General features: G+C 38.8%; 1 protein-coding gene across 1 annotated transcript in view; it reads left to right on the top strand.

Moving 5' to 3' along the window:
* CNGB3 (cyclic nucleotide gated channel subunit beta 3) overlaps window positions 1-13,471 on the top strand; it is a 68,429-nt gene extending 54,958 nt beyond the window's left edge. The window contains exons 14-20 of the mRNA XM_042464453.1: window positions 184-343; window positions 651-748; window positions 2,103-2,186; window positions 5,678-5,796; window positions 9,013-9,159; window positions 10,295-10,457; window positions 13,082-13,471. Of these exons, the coding sequence (XP_042320387.1) occupies window positions 184-343; window positions 651-748; window positions 2,103-2,186; window positions 5,678-5,796; window positions 9,013-9,159; window positions 10,295-10,457; window positions 13,082-13,471 (1,161 nt within the window). The remainder of the gene's footprint in view (window positions 1-183; window positions 344-650; window positions 749-2,102; window positions 2,187-5,677; window positions 5,797-9,012; window positions 9,160-10,294; window positions 10,458-13,081) is intronic.
* Window positions 13,472-24,755: the final 11,284 nt, after the last annotated feature.

The raw sequence follows: 24,755 nt of genomic DNA, 5'->3' as shown, positions 1-24,755 counted from the left end.
TCTCTCCACCCCCCCCCCCCCGATCATGCTATTAACAGGATTTAATAGCAATTTAATTCTGAAAAAAGGATGCTTGCCTACTCCGTGTGATAATCTTCATAGTCAATGACAACTCTAGTTGGTTATTAAGTCTCAGCAAACTATGATAATGCAATATATAATAATAATGGTTGATATTTACAGATGCGGGATGTCATTGGAGCAGCAACAGCAGGGCAGAACTACTATCGTGCTTCTATGGATAACACTGTCTCATATATGAACACTTACACCATTCCAAAAATTGTTCAGAATCGTGTTCGAACTTGGTATGAGTATACATGGGATTCACAAGGAATGCTAGGTAAAATTCTGAAACAAATCTCTTCTTTCTCTTCCTCTTTGGGAGCATCAATATTTGAAAATAAAGTAGACATAGTCATCACTCCACCAGCTCAAATAATATAACTTTACTGTAAAAAACAACAACACACATATACACAAAGTAAACTGTATGTCTAATCTGTTCAGTAGTCTAAGATTTGGCATATTTGTATTACTTTCTCATTTTTAAAATATTTAAATTACATGTACTATCTATTAATGTAGCACCATATATAAAACATTTTTTTAAATTTTGTTTTTTGAAATTTTATAATTCTGTCTTGCAGATGAATCTGAATTACTGGAGCAGATGCCAGGAAAAATGCATCTAGCCATTGCAATCGATGTGAATTTTGCCATTGTCAATAAAGTTGACTTGTTCAAAGTAAGTAGATTTTTTGTGGAATCTTTTTTTTAAAAAAAAATTATTGAAAAGTTAAAATGGTACAATAGATTGTAAAATACATCTACTAGATGGACAGAAAAATAAGGAAACCTGTAAATGTGTAAGCATAAGAGAGGAGGAACATGTATTTTCTCAATTAATAGTGAGCCTGATCTAGCCTCCGTGCCAGATAGCCATGTGAGGTACTTACCTGAAGAGTGAGCTAAGGGGACATTGCAAATAGAGACATTGTTGTGCCCTGGCTGTTCCAACTAGGGTTTACAGGTTAGAGGCATCCCAGATCATGAGATTTTAAGGCCCAAATCCTGAAACCTGGGGTTCACACCCCAGATGAAGCCACAGGCTACAGGTCCTAGTGAGGTCATCAAGTGTGATACATTAAGCACCAACCATAGTTGCTCAGAATAGGTCATTTATATAACAAATGCCTAACACAGATGTAAAAATATTAGTCTGGTCGGAAATCCAGTTTTCCAAGCATGCATTTGATCAAGAAATGAAATCTCCATACTCTTCTGCATTTAACACCTTTGCAAGCTTTTTTGAAAAATACATATGATTTGTAGTCCAACTAAATAATGTTTTACAAGTTCTGTTTGCAACAGAAAACAGACTACAGTAGCTGTGTTAGCCAAGTGTTTTGAGACAATCCTCTCACACTGAGATCCCTCACCTTATCTTGGAGACTGAAGAGAGACCAGACCCTAGGCAATAGACCACTTCACCGTGGTTTCTGCCATTCACTCTTCAGCAGGGCCTTGCTGGTGAAATGTCTCCAAAATCAAGTAAACGTGGGGTGGGTAACCCCATTTATCCCCACACCATTGCAAAATACTCCATTGCTGGCAATTGCAGTGAATGAGATGGGCAGCTCTATTCCCCATGGTGTATTGGAGCTAATGGAGTTAACAATAGTCCAGGTGAAGTAATGAGCAAGGGAGTGCACATGTGACCAGGGCCCCCAACCCATGCACATACAGAGGCAACTGCATGTATAAAGTTTATAAAAGGCTAAGTATGCCTCCATTTCAGAATTAGTCCACTCACTCTGATTCCAGTCGTGACACACATGTCAAAAATCCATTTCCCCACCCCCTAAAAGACTGGAGTAGATGGGAGTTAGAAGATGAAATATCTGGAGGGTGAAACATACTCCACACCTAGCCTACAGATCAGCAAATTATACACCCAACTTCTGTGATCCAGTCATGAAGATTAGACTTAATCCTTTCTTTAAAATTACTATTTTTTGTCACTGCTGCAAAATATGAGTGAGCATTTTACCTAATATATCATTCAAATTATAGTAATTGTGTTTTTTTTCTTTAAACAGGGATGTGATACCCAAATGATATGTGACATGCTGTTGAGACTGAAATCCATTGTGTACTTACCTGGCGATTTTGTCTGTAAAAAGGTGATATTCGTGATTTCTCTTACAAATGCAAGAATAATGAGGGCATTAGAAGTGGAGTTCAGCTAAAGGTCATGAACAAAATTTGAAAACAATCTTGGGTGAATTACATATTATAAAAGTAATTACACTGCTCTGAGCAATCATAATAATATGTTCTCAGATTTCAAACTTGGTCCAGACAATATGGATTTTATTACTTATATGATCAATTTTTTTGTAATTAGAGCATGAATAACTGTTGTATTTAAACATGAGTTATCTATTGGCACACATCATTAGGCTTTGTTATTTAAGTGAAATGTTGCAGGCTCCACACTGCACGTAAGTGTATACACAGAGGGACATATGAGACTGAGCTCAACAGCTCTATGATTTACCATCTGAAATATCTGAGAAGCACAAATTAAATACTCTGTACCCTGCCAATAAATAATAAGCATCAATATTCATACTTGTTTTAATATCTAGCAGCTCAAAGTCTGCAGTTTTCTGACTGTGAGCCAAACTGTGTATCATGATTCTGTGTTGTGCTGGATTATCTACTTTTAAGTAGCACCTCTTGTTTGTAGGTGTGTGGGTATACAAGCAGTGCCAATCCAAACCAGGGCCATGGTATATGGATTTTACCTCTTACACCATGGTCTTGATGATAAATTGGCCTTCTCTGCTATTTGGCACGGCTTCCATTGAACTAAATGAAGTATTTTACCCACAGCAAATAGCAATTTGGGGAGGTTAATTTTCACTAGAATTGGAGAATGGTGGGAAAGTGTTAAAGCCTCAGTGTGCCACAAGTCCAGATCACAATTGCCACACACAGACTGCTACTAAAAAATATAAATCAGGCATGTGAAGTACTTGCTTAATGTCATATTTCATGTGACCCAGAGGTCAAGATACAATTTTAGCCTTGCCTATCTGTGCCTGAGATTCTCTGCATATCCCAAATTACTGTGTACAGCAAGGAAGTGGATCATGCAGCGTTCCAGATCTTCTTGGACTTTAACTCCGAGGCTTCTTCACCATTGGCAAAGCTGGCTAGCACTGCTGGGAACTGCAGTCCAATGTCTAGAGGGCCCCATGATTACCACCTCTGGTCTACAAAAAGGATACTCAGACCACTGGACCATACTAGCTATATAAAGGCTCCATTTTTATTGTGGTTTTTCTATTTTAACATACTAGATTACTTTGATTGGGGTACATATATCATAAGCTCAGACATTTCATTCCTATTTGTCCAGGTATAATTGGCTTCGTTTGGATGCTAATCAGCTTGCAAATGAGCTGGTAGATATGCAAGAAGCAGCAGATGCTTTGGTTGGCTGATTATTCTTGATTTCCCCTTTGAAATTATGCAAATGATACATTAGGAAAAATAATTAAAATGCTGATTTACTTTTGAATGTGCAGTGTTTCATTTGTTTGGGTTGCTGGTGCTGTGCTTGTCTTGGAGAATGCAAGAGGCAAGGTGAATTAAAGGGATACTAAAAGTAGCATCTATTCAGAGAGAATCTGCTCAGTGCATAAAAAGGAAGTTTATGAAGGTTAAAAGCTTTATTCTTCTTCCAAGTGAAACAGAAGCTAGAACCTTGAACACATTTTTTTAATCTAACAAATTCATCTGGTAGAAAATCCCAAATCCAGTTGTATATTGCACATGTTAAGTTTGAGACTTATTTACCTATTTGAGAGGTGACCCTTCTGTTTCTTGACAAATCAACGCATTTTCAAAATACAATGTTGAGCCCAGAAGCCGACAGTTCTTCATTTCTGAGGACAAAATAGCTATGCCAAATGCTGATTGGTTAGCTCTTGTAAAAATTAAAAATCCTTCCCAGTTCCCAAACTGGCAATACAGTACTGATTGAGTCTTCCATGGTGTGGCTCATCTCCCCAATAAACAACCAGGCAGATTGTTTGGCATGGGGTTGAGGGGTGGGTGGCAGAACTGCTGAATAGCACTGAAAATATAAAATTCTGCCTGTTTAAGGGACAACATTACCTTCTGTTGAAATCTGTTCAAAGAATGGCAATCAAGTAAAAAAAAAAAATCACTGAACCATGCAGGTGCTTGTATAAGTAAGAGGGACAACACATTTGTACCTTGGAGATGAAGCCTTGCTGCATTTTCTCCAAAACAGTTGATTCTCCTCCCATCTGTTGTTTCCCTCACTGATTATGTAAACCAAACAACATATGATGTAGAAGATTAGTGATTATGTCTCCCAACAATGAGTTATTTTCCTAAAAGAACCTGCAGAGGTAAGGGACTATTTATATCAGGCCATGTTTGCACACATTCCACTCTACAAATGCAAAATTTTCACTTCTTCAAAAACATCCCATTATTGTCTGCATACCACCACACATTGCTACATGAAATGCTGCTACAGGTGATGTAATCTCCAGAATGTGCAAAGTGTTTGACTTTAAGACAGCCACAAAGCTCACCAAGCTGGCAAGTGGAGCCTGTGCACCCGTTATGTTATTTTGCAAATCATCACAAAGGAGGTGAATGTTTTCTGGTGCATGTCCAGCTCAGGGGCTGAAGAGTTGGCTTCACTCCACAGTGACAGAAGAACAATGCAGTGGTTTGAATTTAAGTGAATTCTCTCATAGTATCATCCCATGATGCTTCAGCTGGGGTTGGGGGTCCATCCATCAGCAAGCAGGTTGTTTCGTGCCTATGCTTCATCTGTGCACTTGAGCTCTAACCAATAAAGTGGTGGCTATTTCATCCCAATGAGGTTTGAAATGCTGCTGGTTAATCCTAACTACAGCAGATCTACTGAATTAATTGTTGAATTGTAAGTCAACACATAAGTAAATCCAACTTATTTAATGGCTTTACACCACTCAGGACTAACAATATGATTTACACCAAGGTGTTATATGTTTGAGACCCAGCATGATACAATGGTTTGAGTGTTGGACTAGGACCCTGGGAGACCAGAATTCAAATACCCACTCAGCCATGGAAACCCACTTTGGGCAGGTCACAGTCTCTCAGATGCAGAGGAAGGCAATATCAACCCCCCTCTAAACAAATCTTGCCAAGAAAACCCCATGATAGGTTTGTCATAGGATCACCATAAGTTGGAAGCAACATGAAGGCACACAACAACAAGTTTTGTATTTTCTTCCACACCAACTTGGACTGCAAGATTATGAATGGATAAAAATGGAGCAACCCCATGTTCACCATCCCATACTTTCTTGGGATGTAGTCATATAATTGAAAACCTTTGTAAAAAGAAGTGAGGAAGCCCACATGGGAAGATACCATTCTTCTTGCTCTATTTATTGTGGCCATGGTCATCTTACCACACAATACAAAAAGTAGCTTCATCAGTGCTGGGGGTTCAATTTGGGGGAAATCCTTAGGTTGTGGGGAGGAAAGGCCTTTACCACCTTCCATTTAGGATAACATTCATCACCATCAGGCTACAATGAACCTCCAATGTTTTCTTCTGTGTGTGTGCATCTAGGGAGAAATTGGTCGAGAAATGTACATCATTAAACAAGGTGAGGTTCAAGTACTTGGGGGTCCTGATGGCACCAAAGTCCTGGTCACCTTGAGAGCGGGAGCTGTATTTGGAGAGATCAGGTATTCTTGTATTGCTTTGGATAAAATGTTTCATACAGTTGAACAAATCTAGAGCATCATTAAAAATATTGGAGCTGCACAATGTTGCTTCTATAATCACTGTGCAGAATTCAACGGCTTGTATCTATGAACAAGCCATCACAGTCTTAAATTGCTGCTAATAAGAGCTTCCACATCACTAAGACATTTTTCAATGGAGCCAATTCTCAAATTCAGCACTGTTAGTGATTAGGTTTAGAAAACTACATTTGCAATTCTAAACCTATTAACTAGAGAGTAAGCCTGAGTGGTCATAGTACATCTGAATAAACATGGGTGATATTGTGATGTATGTGTGTGGACCATCCCAGAGATAAAGATAATCCATGATAAACAGACAAGGAATGCTACTTCACCCCAAAATTTCCATATTTTCATGGATTGTCTTATAAGATCCCTTAAGAATGTTACATACGGCACTGACTTTCCTGGCTATTCTTTTGAGTGGTCCTCTTCCAGGGGAATCTGCTGGTGGATTATGCCCTCTGTCTTTGGGAAACTTTAGAACATGTGTTCATGGGCTGCCTGTTTGTAGACTAGTAGGAGAGGTTGGCATTTTGTTAAATACAACTGGCATATTCCCACTGCCAAAGGGTGGGCTGCAAGTAGAGGATAAAGTTAAACCTGGCACATTGCTGTTCACCTGTTTTCCAAAAGCAGATTAGAGTTACCAGCAGGAGATTAACACTAGCAGGATGGCAAATGGAACCGAACTGTGCTCCAGTTTATCACATGCAGTTAAACAACACCTGGATCCTGCACTACGTTGTCTTCTGGCAGGTTTTAGCAGAAAGAGCCTGGGCTACAAAATAGCATTTTTTCCCATAGTGATGCCAAGAAAATCCCGAGGGGAAATCTCAATCAGGGGGGCGGGGGAGACACAGAGGAAAACAGATTTCTAAAATTAAACCACCTTACTAGAATTTACAGACCAGGCTTTCAGGTCAATGATGTAGAAAATCCATGCCAGTTTGACTCTGTACTTTTAAGAAGCTATCCAGGGTGCTAAGATCTGTTGCAAAATAGTTCAGACTAAAACTTGGAGCAAATTAATGATCCACTGTTGCTATGTGGCATGAATATGCCCAAGTGGACAGCTGCATAAATTCATTATTGGTGAATATAACTCCCTCTCTGTATCCACTTTAGACATCAGTCCTTCATTCCCACTCCTGTTGTTTATTATGTTTTTTCCCTTCAAAATTTAAACAGAGAAAGTGTGCTATTATGATCTAAGCAAATTTGGCAAACTGTGACCAAAACTGGAGTGTTTTATTAAAAAATTATTAACACCAGCATCAAACCATTTCTGAACTTTTCTACAGGTTTCTGGAGTTTAATTTAAACTAAATTGCTCTTAAGGATAAATAAAGGCTAAGGATTGATCTGTGTAGCAGGACACTAAGCTCTATCCAGCCAAATTGAAGCACTTCTAGGACCCAGTTGTTTCAATAGAGAAGAGAAACACTTACTTTGATTGTAACCAGCAAAGTACTTCACTTCAGTTGGATAGTGCCCACTGTCTTTACTTGAATATTTATAAACCAAGCACAATCCAGCACTCTTTAGGCATCTGAAGGCCATAAAATAAATTATATTGTTTGTTACCTTTCCATCTTCCTAACCCATCCATCTTCCTTCCCAAGCAATGATTTTTAACACTCTAAGGAAATATATCAGAAAGCAGACAGGGGAAGTGGGGAGAGCATGCATATTTTTGTATATACAGCATCTGAGCACAAATATTTGTAGGTGAATAGCTGATTTTTTTTCTTGTTTCTATATTTCTAAATGGGTCTAACTAAATTCAAAATGCTATATTAATTAGCATTTACCACTTGAACGCTTGCGTTCATATACTCTTTTTTCGTCTTATATAAAAGAAGGTACATTTTTATAGACTGGTTTGCTGTGTAATCCTGACATTACTTACTTTTATAATTGGATTGTGCTACTTCTGGTGCCGTTCAGAACAGCTAGAAACCAACAGGAGCTTCACCCTTAACTTCAATGACACATCAAGTCAATAAATTTTATCTAGCAGGAGATAGAAACATAAGAAGTTGCCTTATACCAGGTCATATGGCTTGGTACTGTCTACTTGAGCTGACAGTAACTTTGCAAATCTTAAGCAGAGCCCTTCCGCATCACTTGATGCCTGATCCTGCCAAGGATTAAATGTGCAACCTTCTGCATACATAGTGAGGGGATGATGAGGGGCTGGAGAGAGCTGTTTACAACCTGTACTAATCCATAAACTTCATATATTTTTACTGAAGTACATTTAGTCCTATACTACATGAAATGGTGGTCAGTGGACCAGTGGCAATCTAACCATTGCCTGTCAGTCCATGGAAAGTTTCCAAGACAAATGGGCACAAATATGGTACTAGTTCCTGGAATAATTTTTTAAAAAAAAACAACATTTCCAGGACCTCATATCAGATAGTCTGAGAAGCACTGGTTTAATTCAGGGGTGGGCCCTTCAGATGTTGCTGAATTTCAGCTCCCAGCATTCTTCACCCAGCCACTTCCTCACCAATGGCTACACAGGCTAGAGATGCTGGAACTTGCAGTCCAGAAGCATCTGAAGTGCTACATGATTGCCATCCCTGATTTAGTCCTATTACATTGTTGGAAATATAGGAGACAAAATGATTAGGTACAGGTACTTCTGTTTAACTGGAATGTGGATGAGAGCCATACGGCATGAACGCTATAGGAAGCAGAAACAACAGTAGTATTGCAATAGTTTTTCTCCATTATCTTTTAAATTTTCTAACTAGTTAGTGCATACACATATTTTGATTTCCCACCCACATGCCTTATGCACCTTGCCACCCAGTGTCAAAAATAGTCTGGAGCTATAAAGACTATGTTTAGGTTCAGACACCATAGCTCAAAATGAAGACTGACCAGACCAATAGGCCATATGAAGTCAGAGAAAAGTACATAAGGTGGAGAATATAAATTTTCAAATGTTTAAAATTATGTCAGAAAGGTTTTGTAGAACATATGTTTTTCATATCAACAGAGGACAGGCCAGGAAGTTGCAGGTTTAATTTAAAATTTAGCAGCATACTTCAATTAGAATATCGAGCAATAGAGTAATCTGCTCCTAGAGCTGATCAGAAACTGAGAAGAATACCTCTTTTTGTTTTGTTTTTGCCATTTCAGCCTATTAGCAGCAAGTGGAGGAAATCGGCGGACAGCAAATGTTGTAGCCCATGGATTTGCCAATCTTTTTATTCTTGACAAGAAGACTTTGAATGAAATCTTGGTGCACTATCCTGACTCTGACAGGATTTTGAGGAAGAAGGGAAAGTGTGTCTCTATCTTATTGTTTATTGACACAACACAGTTAATAGCCATAATTCTGTTCTACAGATTCTGGTTTTATGATTTGATGCAGTTCTCTTTCAAAATTTGTTCAGAGGGGGTTTGAATTTCTCTGAGGCTGAGAGAGTGTTAGTTGACCAAGGTCACCCAGCAGGTTTCCATGTCCAAGTAGGGGGATTCAAACCCTGGTTTCCAGAGTTGTAGTTGTAGTCTAATACTAAAACCACTACACTATGCTGGCTCCCTTTGGTCTAATGTATCAGGATTTTTCTTAATTCTAATGCCTACATAACCTAGAAATTTTATTTTTCTGGACTGCAAATCTCAGAATCCTCTAGTCAACATGGCTAGTGATCATGTAATTTGGGGACTGTAGTCAGCAAATTAACTTTTCTAAAGTCTAACCAAGAAGGTTACATGCCAGGGCCCTACCCACACTAACTCTGGCACTGGAATTAATTTTTTTCAGATGTCTTGGAGGCAGTCAACGAATCAATTCAGTTTCCCCATATTATTTCTGGAGTAGTTTCAACAGGCTACATCAAACATTCATGAAAGTTTCTGCAAGAAATCACTGACATTTCCTAAATTAATTTTTTTTAAACAAATACTGGCTTGAAATATACCATGAAATAAAATGGCTATTGCTTAAAACTGAAAGAATGACGTCCCTGGGAGGGCAATAAATATGTGCATGTGTGCGCGCATGCGTGTGCATGTGCACATACATATGTGTAGTGGAGCATTAGTACTCCACGATCAAAAGCAGATTAATACTCAAGGAAGCAAGGCAGAATTATTTTGTTCCTAATAGAATTTTAATCGGATGGGAAGGGGAGCTATTCACTGCCCTGACCTCCTTGGAGGAAAGGGAGAATGAAACATAATAAATGAAATAAAATAATGGAAACAGAGGCTGAAGGTCAGACATAGTATAAAGCCTTGAGTCTGGAATAAAAGGCAATAGAAAATCTGTATAAATTTTACTGGCTGGCTGGGAAATGAATATCAGAAAAATTAACAGAAACTGGAAGAATAAATAAGAAGAGGCATGGCTGTTCTGGGAATCTTTAACACTATTTCACATGTTCCTTTTTCTCCTTCTCTTTCCATGATCCAGAGCTCTCATAAAGAAGACAGGCAAGCCTGTTGGAGGACCTGCCCCAACTGCAAAAGGCTTTTCCTTGCTCACACAGAAAATAGAACCTCCCAAGATGTTCCAAGCCTTGCTTGGTGGAAAAGGTGGTGGCATGGCTGCAGTTATCAAGATGAAGAGAGAACAGGTATTCACCAAGTCAGAAAAATTACAATGGGCAGTATGGACTGTAGAAGTAATAAGGGAGGAAAATATCTCAGGACTGTGCCCAGTTAAAGGAATATCTATCAATAAGGAATCTAGCTTTTGTAAGGGTTCTTCCCGATGAGGCTTTAGATTGATTGGAAAAGATATGATTTGGACTATAATTCCAAGAATCCCCAGCCAGCATGGCCTCTGGAAAGTCATTTTTCCCCTAAACTCATATCTTTTATTGTACAATTGCCATACTTTTTCATAGAATTTTACAGAGGGCCATCATTTAAATCATTTGGATTTTTTCTCCATTATTCTTTTGCTTTTCCTTGCATCATAATAAGCAAATCCATTAAAGAACTAAAGCCAAGATAGCTGCATAGTGCATCTGGAAGCACTCAAAGGTCTCGATCCTAATCTGAACTAGAATATACCTTTAATCTGTTAAGAATGTGTGAACAGGCATAGACACGTCTGCTGAATTTATGGCTATGTTAGGGAAAGTCTTAAAAGGAGATATAATTTAAAAAAAACATTCTGAATGAAGACAGTAGTCATTCATTTCTTTTCCATCCATGCTGTCATTCACTCTCTATAGAAAATAACAATGGTAGGGTTACCAGGAGAACAGCAACAGCTGAAGTCTCAGGGATTTGCAATGCTTCTACAGGAGGGGAGAAAAATCTTTAGGAAACTGGGGTTGAAAGAAGAGAAAAAGTGATTTTTGTTGTTATGTTGCTGTATAAAGCCTTGGTAGTTATGACCACACTTTCCAGGTTGGTGCCAGGGCTCACTGACTCAGTGAGAAAATACTTGCATATAAACTGTGTTAGTGCAATATTAGCAAATCAAAAAGCCAGGAGTAATGGAAGGGTAAAGGGAGAGAGAGCTCATAGTTCCATTTGGACCTGTAATGCTATTTGAAAGCAAGGCTAGAAGTAGAATGCCAGCATTGAAACCCATACACTTTCTAGCTGCAAACACCCTGGAGGGTTCAGTACAGGACTTAGAAAAAAACCTTCTGTGAGCCTTTTACAACATCCCAGCTGCCAAAGGAACCTAAGGCCTGAAAAAACTCCTGTCATATATCCCGTAGATAAGGCCTGCAGGCATTCTGTCCAATGCGATCTGGGGATAATTTATTTTACATATCTATATTGATCATTCACACTTTACAAAATTAACATTTCCCAAGATGGCTATAAAAATAAAACCACACACCAACAAAAAAGCACCATCACATATCTATTTAAAATGTATCAGAATAGAGACAAGCAGAATCAGCATTGTGTGTGGTCTGAATGTTGGACTAGGTCTCTGAGAGATCAGGGGTTCAAATCCCTGCTCAGCCATGGAAATCCACTGGGTGACATTGTGCAAGTGACCTCTCTCCTTCTTAGATAAAAGCAATGGCAAACCTACTCCAAATAAACCTTGCCAAGAAAATTTTTAGTTAGACCGATCTTAAGTCACATAAAAAACAAAAGAGCCTCCATAAAAGTTATCACAAAAAAATCTGCTGCAGTTTTTTTAAAGATCTTTAGCGCTCATTTAAAGGTTTTCAGAGCTCAGCTAAAAACAACTGGATTGACAGAGCTCCCTGAGAAGGGAATTTCTAGTAACTATGTTCAGGATTTCAGACTTTGACCTGAATCCTATTTTAATCCCAAAGAGAGAAGATCTATTAAATCAATGGAATTTAACTGTGTGTTGACTCCATTTAATAGTTGCTTTGGTGGATCTATTGTAGATTGAATTAATTAACAGAAGGCCTTATTGTACCTTTGCAGTTCTCTGAAATAGATCATCACTGCCTCAGATAGATAGGGTGTTGGACTGGGTCTTGGAAATGTTGGACAAGGTGTCTGACTTAAGAGTGTTGAATTGGGTCTTGGAAGGATCTAGTATTTACTTTGCCCTGCAATTTCAGTGGGTCACGTTGGCCCATCACTTTCTCCCAGCATTATCTATGTGTACTTGTTGTAAAGATAAAGTGGATAGGAGGAGAGTCACATACACTACCTTGGGTATACTGGACTACAGGCAGAATACAAGTGTAATGAATAAATACTTAGTATTTCCCACAGATATTAGACTGACCACTGTGGGAAAGAGGAAGCAGGACCATATGGACTCTTGGTCTGATTCAGTACAGCTGGTAATTTCTGCTACCTCAGATGGTAGTGAGATACTGAGGAATTAAATGGTACAATAAATATAGCTTCCCTTTTCACAATGAGTAGATAAATGTGACTCTTTTGAGTGGGCAAGTCATCATTTTGTGACCTTTCCCTTCCAAGTAGACCTCTGGGCATTGTGTGATCATTTATGTAGTCACTTAAGCCTGGTAGAGCTTCTGAAGGGGTCAAACCATAAAGAAATGCTATAAAGAAAAGCTATTCTTACTGGACTGCCCCATCCTTTCGTCTATGAACAAGAACTATGTCGTCTTCTTCATTTCCCATCATGCATCTTTATTTAATAATGCTTAACTGTTTTTGTTTCAGGAGGAAAAGGAAAGGGAAGAAGCAGCAAAGAGAGAAAAAGAAGAAAAGGAAAAGGCAGAAAAAGAAAAAAAGGAAAAGACGGGTTAATATTTGACTGTTTTTGTTTCAGGAAGAAAAAGAAAGGCAAGAACAGGAAAGGCAAGCAAAAGAAGAACAAGAAAGTAAAGAAAAGGAAGAAAAGGAAAAAGCAGAAAGGGGAAAAAAAGAAAAAAGCAAAGCAAAGCTTCAAATCAAACCAACAGAAGAAAAGCCGCCACCAGCTCCTGAGGGTCAAGCACCTCAAATGCAAGCTAAGTCAGTTGCCCATGAGGAAGAACCAGTTGCCAACTGCCAGCAGCCACCACCACTGCCATCATCATCACCACCTCCACCACCTCCTCCTCCTAAACCAACTCTGCTGAGAGGAATCACTGACCAGTCCCTTATCATTACCATGACTCCTTCCACCACACCTGGAGAAGGAGATATTCTTACCGTTGAAGTTAAAGAGAGGAAGTAAGCGTAACTGGCAAATTCTTGTGCCACAACCTATATCTGGGGCTGTGCATAAGGATGTCCAATTCAGCTTTCACAGCATCTGAGTTTTTCTCTTCTATAAAATTATAGCCATTTTCAGCCAGTCTTTGCACAGTCAAGGAATCCATGTGAAAGAGGGTTCATGGTGCAGCATTGTCACAGGTTCTGCCTCAAGTCATATGTGCATTCAGGGTAGCTGCTGAAAAAAACTGGGAGACTGCAACTGTACAATGTTGTACAAAGTCTACAAGAATAATTTTTGGGAAGCTTATGTGGGTCTGAACTGTACAAGTTGTTGGACCAGCTCTGTGAGCTTCAAGATTTTCCCACCTCTACACTATTCCATGTCACAAAAAGAGAAAGGACAAGGAGTCAAGGAGCCTTAGCTGTACTTGTGTGAATAGTTCCTGCATTATATATTATTATAATTTTATAAATAAGGGCTGAGATCCTACATCACATTTGTAATTATGTAAATTACAATTTTACATAATTTGTAAATGTAGTTATGAATGACCTATGAAATTGACTCCTGGAAGCTCTGATCATTACACCAGAGCTCGGAAATGAGAGGGAGTTAGCTACTTCATCCTCAAGTGCCCCATTTGCCCGCACCACAGTGCTCAGTTTCTCATGTTTAGGGTGGGTTTGGGATGGTATTTACTCTTCTGGCAATAATGCTGTGATCATGAATATGTAGCATAATAGAATATGGAATAGTTACAGGTCTGTCACCCGAGGTTACTTTACAGGTTTGTAATTCTATCTTGTCATTTAAAATGATCAAATTCTACATGTACATCATCAGAGTCATTCCAAGACAAGCTGCTGCCTGAGACAGCACTACAAATTCTGCTCCCCCCCCCTCGCAGCTCACCTATGTCAAAGCAATTTTGGCTGCATCTGCACTGAAGAAATAACCCAGCCTGACACTGCTTTAACTACTGTGGCTCAATGCTATGGAGTTTTGTGATTTGTAGTTTTGTGAGATATTTATCCCTCTCCGTCAGAGCAATCTGGTCCCACAACAAACTATAAATTCCAGGATTCCATAGTATGGAGCCATGGCAACTAAAGTGGTGTCTAGCTGCATTATTTCCTCAATGGAGATACACCCCTAGTCTCAAATAAGCCTGGAAATAAAACCACAATATGCACACCAACGAAGTCAGAAAAATATCAGTAAAGGTGCACAAATATATCAGTGTTTTTTTAAAAAAATTTTTAACATAAATCAACGCAAAGCATCAGATAACATGCACAAAGTTTAACTTAAGAGTCACCAAACTGGAGGTCTGAATTGAGCCTTATTCAGTTTGGTGAATCTTCACTTAAATGAGGCTTGCCTTCAGCATTTATATTTGTATGGTATTATGGAGTTACAGTTACATACATCTGATTCACAATCTAGACTTTAATTTCTGAAGAGAGTTTCAAAAAGGGTTTTTTACTGATTTATTTATAGCTTTTGATACTTGGCTTCTGCTACGGTTGTGATTAATGTCCAGCTGCTTTTTACTTATACATATCCGTAAATATCAATCCTTGTTATTTGGAACAAATCATGTGAAGCTGTCCCATTTGTGAAATGGCTGTTCATTTCTTTACAATATGGCTGTATATTTGACTGTTTGGCTATGTGTTGATTTGTTATTTTTACTGATAAATATATAGGCCTTTACTCATATTTTCCTGACTACATTGGTGTTCTAGTTTTTGAGTTAGGTTTTTGTTTGATTGAACTTGGTATAATAATGATTGCAAATTAAATAAAAATTTGTAGCCCTTTCACGAGACACAAAATCTGCTGCTTGAAGTAGCTATCTTCTTCTGCCCAATAAAATGGTACAGTGTCATTAAGTCAGCCTGATTTGTAGTTTTAACATGCTTATTATTCAGGTTTCATTTCAACCAAGTTGTTTGTGAAATAAATAATAATAATAATAATAATAATAATAATAATAATAATAGTTTTTATTTATATTTCCCACCTCTCTCTGCAGATTGAGGTGGGAGTACAACAGTAAATTTAAAATTACAGTTCAGTTAAAATTACAATTTATAGAAAATAAAGTCCATAAAAACACAACAATAAATCAATCCTATATAATATCCATATCAACAGCTAATGTCTGACAAACATGCTCAAAATGAAGTGTCTTCTTATAATTGTTATAGCAGATAGGGGGAATAGACTCGCCGGAAGAGATCAATGAAATAAAACTTTAGTAACAAGAAAGCAAGAAATTTTATTTGCATATAAAAATTCCGCAACAGATGCAATATAAAACAGGCAAGCACTAATCTGAATTCATACATTCAGGCCATCAAGATTTCATATACTGTTGTCTTTCAAATGCTTTCATGTAATAACAATGGAGAAAGGCAAGCACTTGACAGTTGTAATTCTTCATTCTGGCCTAATCTTTTTAGCAAATAAAGCAGTACCTGATAACGTGGTGGGGATATGGCTCAAATGCAGATTTCTGGGTGAGAATATGGCTCAAATATTGTTCCTTTACATTAGAATAATAGGGTAAGGCAGTTTAATGGGATACATTGCACATGTAGTTCTTCCACTTCATCTAGTGACTCCACTGTCCCTCAGATAAAGAGTTTTTTTCATATCTTCGATCCAAGATTGCTGGGAATCTTATATACTAAACCTTAGCATTGATTTTTGAAATCATTGATTTTTATCCATCCTGCTCTATGATAGGCTCCTACAGCCCAACATTTCATTCTTAGCTTCCCCTTGTCAAACCTGTTCCATCACAGTTTCCTCTAAACAGCATTTGTATGACCAATCAAGTTCATTTATCCCCTTGCTTGAAACCTCAACTCCTTTGAACCTCACTATACATGACATAGCTTGACCTAGGCCCCTTGCACGCTCCACTATTATAGCACTATCATTCCATTTCAACTGCCATGGCAACATCTCATGGAATCCTGGGGATTCTGTAGCTTGGTCACAGACAGTAGAGATCACTGGATGACAATTTTAACTACTGTTCCCTAAAATCCAGCCACAGGATTCTGTAGAATGTTTAACTATGATTCAGTTAAAGTAGAATCATATACACTATAACTACGTAGTGTTTCACACTGTTTCAGGCTGAACATAATCACCACACTTACCTTTTTTAGGACCATCACACACCTGGTGGTTCGGACAGCTTTATTTCAGGAAACAGCTAAGTCTCCATACGGTAGCTGGACTATAAATCTCTACATTCTTCACTACTGACTGTGCTGGTTGAGGCTTCTGGGGATTGCAGTCCAATAATACCTGCAGAGCCACCTACTCCTGTGCTACTTACTTAGTATACTGGCAGGCTTTATTCCCCTCCGCCTCACCACCACCCCTTCCTTCATCCCTTGACAGGTGTGTTCCTGACAGTCCCTCCTTCTCACCACCCTAATGGTAAATTTGAAGCAATACTAATTCAGCTGTGTTTAGCTAATCATACAGGATTTACAAACAACCTCATGTCTTAAGTCCTGTATGATTTGTACTGTAGGATGCAAAACACCCCTATGATCTATTTTACCAAAATATTTTAGGCCTCAGCAAAGTCCAGTTGCACCTCCGACATTTAAAAGGAGCTGAATAATTTTGCCTCAAAATACTATGCATAATGCAGTGTTAAACAGGGTACCTTCTTTTTCAGAATCAGTCATTTAACTTGCAGGTCAAGTAGAGAAGTCTCTTGCTTTCATTCTCTTGACCCTCCTGAAGTGTGACAAAATGCACTGCTGCCCCAGGATAATGAGGCTGAAGAGAAACATTTATTGAACAGAGCTTCAAAAAACTACTTTCTTATTCTAATTTCCAGAATCCCCAGTCAGAACTTCTATGTAGGTTTAGCTGTAAGAAAGTCCTGCTTATTTAAAAGGGCTTACTCCTGGGTAAACATACAGAGATTGCAATCTAATTCTTTCTGCCCAGATAATCATCAGATATGTGAAATATCTATACTGCTAAAAATGAGCAGATGGTTTTCAAGCTGTGAAATTCCCTATCAAGGAAAGCTAAGATGGTTAACTGTCTTGCCATACTACTGAAAAGTCTTATTCAGACCTTTGGCATTAAGATGTTTTGTAACCAGATTGGATGATATTCTTTCTTCCAGTGGTGTTTTTGATCTGATTTATGTTTTAATTATATTTATCTTATCATTGCTAGCCTTGTTGATTGCCATTAATTCTTTTTAGTTGCTTGATTAGAATATTAGCTGGGAGTCTTCTTTGTGAGCTACTCTTTAGGTGGAGAATGTAGTATGATTTTGTAAGAAATAAAAATTATTCACAAATATAGTTGGTTCTTCATGAATCGTGGCATGTGCTTGTCGAGAAACTTCTTGTCTGCATGAACTGAGTTTCCTGCAAGGGGGCAGAGTCCTGGCGGTGTCTGCTGTCGGATGAAAGACAGAAACTCGTACTCTGCTTGGCATAGAGAAATTGTGCTTTCTCGCACTGCCTTGGTTAAGCCTGACTTCCCGTGATGTTCTTTGCACCATTCAGACATGCCATCCAGTAGCTTATCCGGCTGGTTAATGATCAGGTTGGGCCCTTCTTCCAAGACGTTCTGGTCCGAATCCGTTATGAGGCAAGCCATCTCAATGATGTGGTCTTTCTCGATGTCCAGCCCCGTCATCTCCAAGTCCACCCAGACCATCTTTTGCCCCATGTGGGCCCCTTCCCCATTGGCTATGGCCACCCCGCTCAGCCACCGACACACCCAGCCTCCCAACACCGCCCTAGTTGGTTCTTTAAATCTAATAATAATAATAATAATTTTTATTTTTACCCCGCCTTTCCATGGAGATGATCAAGGCGGCTTACAAAGGTTAAAAACATTACAATACAGGATAAAACAGTTACAATATAAGGTTAAAAACATTGCTACAAGGAATAGGAACAGGAATCAATAAAATACACATGTCGAGGGCAAGAAAGGGGAAAAATCAATTTACGATAGTCCGGGGTCAAAAGGAAAAGGACAAGGGACAGACAAAGAACAATTAACTAAGGTGGGAAGGCCAACCGAAATAAATGCATTTTTAAATTTTTCTTAAAAGAAGCTAATGAAGCGGCGGAGCGGAGCTCTACAGGGAGCTTATTCCAAAGAGAAGGGGCAGCGATGGCAAAAGCCCTCTGTGAGGTCTTCACAAAATGTGACCTAGGGACCTCCAACAAATTTGTCCCGGATGTTTGAAGAGTGCGGGGCGGATTATATGGGGAGAGGCGGTCTTCCAAGTACCCTGGGCCCAAGCCATTTAGGGCTTTATAGGTCAAAACCAACACCTTGTATTGAGCTCGGAAGCGAATAGGTAGCCAGTGAAGATCTTTTAAAATGGGTGTTATATGGTCCGACCTGGAGCTACCAGCGACCAGTCTAGCTGCCATATTCTGCACCATTTGCAGCTTCCGGGTTTGGTACAAGGGTTGCCCCATGTAGAGCGCATTGCAGAAGTCCAATCGAGAGGTTACCAAAGCATGTACAACAGTTTCAAGGTCCCTACGGTTCAGGTAGGGACGCAGCTGGCGTATCAGTCGAAGCTGATAACAAGCATTCCTGACCGTCGCATCCACCTGAGATGTCAGCTGGAGCGACGAGTCAAGGAGTACACCCAAGCTGCGCACCGAGTCCTTCAAGGGTAGCGCGACCCCGTTCAGGACCGGATGACAAATCTCACCACCCGGAACTGGGGAACCTATCACCAGTACTTCCGTTTTCCCTGGATTCACACTGAGTTTGTTCTCCCTCATCCAGACCATTACCGACGCCAAGCAGGCATCTAGAGGAGAGATGCCGTCCTTAGTTACTGCATCAGTCGGAGACACAGAGACACAGAGAAAACTATTTGTGTGTCATCAGCGTACTGATAACACCGCGCCCCGTGTCTCCGGATGATCTCTCCCAGCGGTTTCATGTAGATGTTAAATAGCATAGGGGACAAAATCGCTCCCTGAGGGACACCAGATGTAAGGGCCCTCTTATTGGAGCGACAGTCCCCCAATAAAGAAATCTACCACACTTAATTATACCTTTTCATTTTCCCAAATGTCTCTGGACCACACAAGGCTTCAGAGACATTATTAGATTATTTTTAATTTTCAAAAAGGTAGATGGTTGGAACTCAGCAATTTACTTTGCAGCAGGCCTACTCACTTTCAAGTAGGAACACATCCTTTAAAGAAAAGGCACCTCACTATCATAACTGAAGAGGGCTCCTATGCCTTTAATGGTTATGCAGAAGCAGATTTCACCACATATTGTTTACCTAGTTGCATTATAAGCAATGCCTGCTGAAATCTTCCTTTTAGACAACCATAAACAGTACATTTTTCAATCTAGCAACTCTATACATAGATAGCGGGGAGGTGCATATGAGAAAGCTGGAGGAATGATCCTGGGGGAAAAAGGGAATACAAGGTTTTGTTGAATGTGTGCATTTTGCCAGAGGTGACCCTGAGAGAAAAATTGTAGTTTGAATTAGATTATCTAGGTTTGTCCTTTGTCACCCCATGGCAGCCATTTTATGATTAGCTAAATCAACATGAAAACCATTTTGTAGTTTTCAAATGAACTTTAATCCATTTGATGAAGCTGGACTATATGTGGCTCCTGATTTCATTTTTGTATATCACTAGCCAGTGACCAGAAAAATAGTCCCATTCTCAGCATGGCTTGATCAAACCAGCAGCAAACAGCTTGCAGCATATCTTTCAGAACATTTCCTTTGCTGCTTGACAACCAGTTCAGGAGTGGCATTTCGTTGCCTCTTTTGAGCCAGCAAGTAGCTGGATCGGGGCAGCAGTGTGAAGTTGCCACACCCTTGATCTAGCATTCACCCCTTTAGGGCAGCGTTCACCCCTTTAAGCCCTTATTCACCCTTCTCTGGATACATTCCAGTTTGCCAATATACTTCTTTTACTGTGGTGCCTAGAACTAGACATGGTATTCCAGATGAGGCCTTGCCAAAAGCAAAAGAGTAGTACTGCATTTTTTCACTCTGAACGCTAGACTCCTGTTGATGCAATCTAGAACAGGATAGGCTTTTTGACCATCACATCCCAAAGTTGACTCATGTAGCTTGTGGTCTACTGCGACCTTTAGATCCTTTTCACATGTGCTGTTATCAACAGGTGTCACTGTCCTGTAATTAAGCATTTCATTTTTCCTGCCTAAATGTAGTAGTTTACCATTTACCTCTGTTGAAATTCATTTTGTTATTTTGGTCCAGCTCAGGTCCTTTTGAATCCTGATCCTTTCCTCTGGGGTATTAACTACCCCTCCTAATTCAGTATCATTCAATAATTTGATAAACATGCTCTCTATTTTATGATCCTATTTTTCTTGCCTTTCTCCCAAATGGAACTCAAAGTTATTTATAAAGATACTGAACAGGGAGCCCAGGACAGCACGCTGTAGCACTTCACTAGTCTCCAGGATGAAGAACCACCATTGGTGAGACCCTCTTTGGGTTTGCTCCATCAACCAGCTACAAATCCAGCTAGTAAATTCAGACTGTGGAGCCCACATCTGACCAGCTTGTCTGCAATAATATTTTGGAGAACCTTGTCAAGAGCTTTATTGAAATCAAGATATACTACACCCATAGCACCCTCCCAATTGATCAAGCTTGTAGCTCTGTTAGTAACGAAGAGACAAAATTAAATTGCCTTGACTTGTTTTTGAGAAATATACATTGAGTAATCCCAGCATTCTTTTCTGAGTGCTCACAGAATATTTAACAATCTGTTCTAGAATCTTTCCTGCTACTGACATCAAGCTGACTGGTGGCTGATTGCTTGGGTTTTCTTGAAGACGTGGACATTTGTTTTTGAGAAACCCATGCTGGCTCTTAGTAATCACAGCATTTTTGTGACTAAGAGCCAATTTGTGTTCACTTATTCTCTTTCACGAACACCCACACACAATACACGTACACTTCTGTGTCTATCAGCAGAAAGGGGGGGGGGGGAGACTCATGCACAACTCTTGAAATCTTCCCCATGTAGCATAGGAAATTCTGCTTTGGGAAGTACAAATAGCTCTTGGAGAGCAACAAGATGGGAAAGAGTTTGTAATAGCTTTTTCCCACTAGAGTCATTTTCCTTATGTCCTTCCATCATGTCCCACTATTTCATTTAGAACAGCAAGCCTCCAGAGTAAGTTCCATTTATTCCTCTGCTTGGCTAATAAACCACTGCCAGCAGAAAGGTCAATTCATATCTAACTGACCTGTTTTAAATACAGTCTGCTGCTTTATGAGCCTTTTGTTTTAATGTCATCAGATTAGGGAGAGCATCCCAGGAACATGACATCAATTGCCTGACACTTCATATTCTTATTGGGAACTCCTGTGTATTAAATTGCAGCTGGCATCAAACTCCAGAAAAAAGTTACAACTGGGCAATTAGCATATTAGTGAACATATCTGAATATTTGCCTGATATAAATTAGGACCTTACAATTCTACCATCCAAAGAGATGTGTTGTGTCATTTGGAGGGTTATCAGCGATTTGGGCCAGGACATAAAGAATGCTACTCTCCTAATGACTTTTCAAGAAATTTCAATAATTATTTCATCTCTAGTGTCAAGCAAATATTAAGCACCCACTCCCAAAAAAGGAATTCAGAAATGGAAACCTGGAAAAGGAATTACAATAATCAGATACTGGACATCAGTGCATCTCAGGGTATCTGAAGTAAGGAAACTGACTCTCCCCTGAAACCCAGATATACCAGGGACTAGTCCCAAATTTGTGCCCACTGGATACAATTGTTTTTTTAAAAAAAATCTTTCCTAGAAATTTGATGTGGAGTGCCAGGCAATGACTCACTCACCTTTATGGTTCTAAGGACTAGCACACTGAGTACTACTGTACAGTGTCATGTAAACTTCTACTTGCTACATAGTTTTTAAAAATAATATGTGAAATAATATGTGAATAAATATATCAATAACTTGTTTTAAAAAGTTTATTCGCCATTCTAAAAGAAAATATTACACACTCAATCCCCCCCCCCCATTTTTCTGGAAAGATGAGTTGGGGGGGAAAAGAAAACACATTCCCCCCCCCCCCCAAAAAAAAAACCCCAGGCTTTTACACAATGATTGGTAGCCCACAAATAGCACCAACCTCCACGAATCTGTCCAGTCCCCTTATCAATTAATCACAAAGTCAAAATAAAGAGAAGTTAATTTCATAGTTTGAAATATAAGTCAACACTTGAAAATTCCTTATTTACAGAACATGAGAATTAGGAGATGCTGCTGCTAAGATTCATACTGACTGCTTCACGTTTCCATCCTTTCCCCAAATTATCATTTTTGCTGCTTGTCCTATAACAGATTAAGCCTGAACTGTTCTTGGAAGCCAAGACAACAAAACTAAGGCTGTAATAGTTTGGATACATCATGAGAAGACATGACTCACTAAAATGCTAGGAAAGGTAGAGGGCAGTAAAAAAAAAAGTTCATGGAAGAAAAATTAGAAGCTAAATTAATCTCTCAAAAATATTTGTCAAAATCCTGTTCTGTCATGAAAGTCAGAAATATATCTCCAAGGTGACAAAAGACAACATGACTAATAAGAGATATGTGCTACATTTAATACTTTGTGTTATATGGCACTAAGATAATGTCATATCAAAAGTCAACTTTATTGGCAAAGAACAAGGAATAGTATTATACAAGGAATAGTATACACTGGATACCAAAGGCTATATATAAAATACTTTTCTCAAGGCTGTATTTTAACTTTTAAAAATCAAGCAGAAAAAAACAATTTTCTTTTACTACAAAATACCAATTATCAAGTTCTACCACAAGGTGGCATAACTGTGTTGTCAGAAAACTCATGCAGAAGCACCAAAAGGAAAAAGGAAGAAAAACAGTATTTAATGTTATTTAAGTAAATATTCATTAATGTAAGGGGTTTTACTCCTGGAATATTGTTTATTTAGAAATGCTCAAAAGAGGAACACTGTTGTAGGTTTGATAGTAAATTATAAACTCTGCAGGAATTTATAGGTAGACCTTCCTATAACTGTGCTGCAGCTAGACTTTGTAGCTACAGCACAGTTACAGAATAGCCTATGAGATAACAAAAGGCACAGAAAAGATTAGATACCCAATACATGTACAGATGTATAAAGAGATGTCTATAGAGAAACCTATAGATGCTTTCTCTCCCTCTACTAGTCTGAAAATAAATGTATGATACAACAAATGTGAAGATGGTTAATTTCAGACTTTATTTACAAATAGCATTTATAAATCTTGTTGGATTTAAAAACAAAATGAATAATAGCTATATTCAAATTCTCAAACATTTTGATTGCAAGCAAATTTTGAAAAAGGCTGCCCATAATCCAGTAAGATAATGATTACAAAACATCAGACATCACAACACACATTATGCACACTCCAGGGACCCAGTTTTGATTTGGTATTAACTGAGAAATCATGATCTAAATAATTAAGACAGCTATCTAAATATCTGTGAAATTTATGTTACATGAGCTGAAAATTCCCAGTAGGCAGTTAAGGAAGAAACATTTCAGTGTGGAATATTCCTAATCGAAACAACATTTTCTAAGATAGCAATAAATAGCTATTTTTTCACTGAATAAGTCAATAAGCCATTTATTGGACACATTCAAAAATTACCAACATAACAGACAGCTATTTAAACTGAACTGTATGAAGTTTGAAGGTAAATGATTCCAGTGACAGAGAAAAAACATGCATACTAGTCTTTATATCTCGTAAAGTTGCCCTTCCTAACTTGCAGATCTGGGATCTGTGCACTCAAATACCTGCGAAGGGGCAACCTCTGCTATTTCCAATGGTGCACGTGCCCGGGGGCGCACACCATTCAAGCCTATTAGGCTTAAATATGCGCAAGCCTCCATTTTTGCAGGGGTTTCGGAACGGATCCCTGCAAAAACAGAGGACCAACTATATTATTTAGCATAATTTTGTTTTTTTGCCATTTGGAACTCATCTTTATAATCTGTCCCATTACAAATTTCACAATACCTTTCAGACAGCTGAGCCCAACCCATTTCACTTGCATCATATGACGAAAAACAGAAATACTATATACACATCTGGGTTATTGACAATAATCTAAAAAAATAAAGTACAAATATGCAGAGAGGAGTTCCATTTGCATACTGATATTCCAGACTAACACAGCTATGTTTCTGAAATAAAGTACAAGAAATTGTTCCCATAATCAACCT

This window comes from Sceloporus undulatus, chromosome 4 (assembly GCF_019175285.1).
Source record: "Sceloporus undulatus isolate JIND9_A2432 ecotype Alabama chromosome 4, SceUnd_v1.1, whole genome shotgun sequence".
In the NCBI taxonomy this organism is placed as follows: Eukaryota; Metazoa; Chordata; class Lepidosauria; order Squamata; family Phrynosomatidae; genus Sceloporus; species Sceloporus undulatus.
This window is presented reverse-complemented; position numbering and strand designations above follow the sequence as displayed.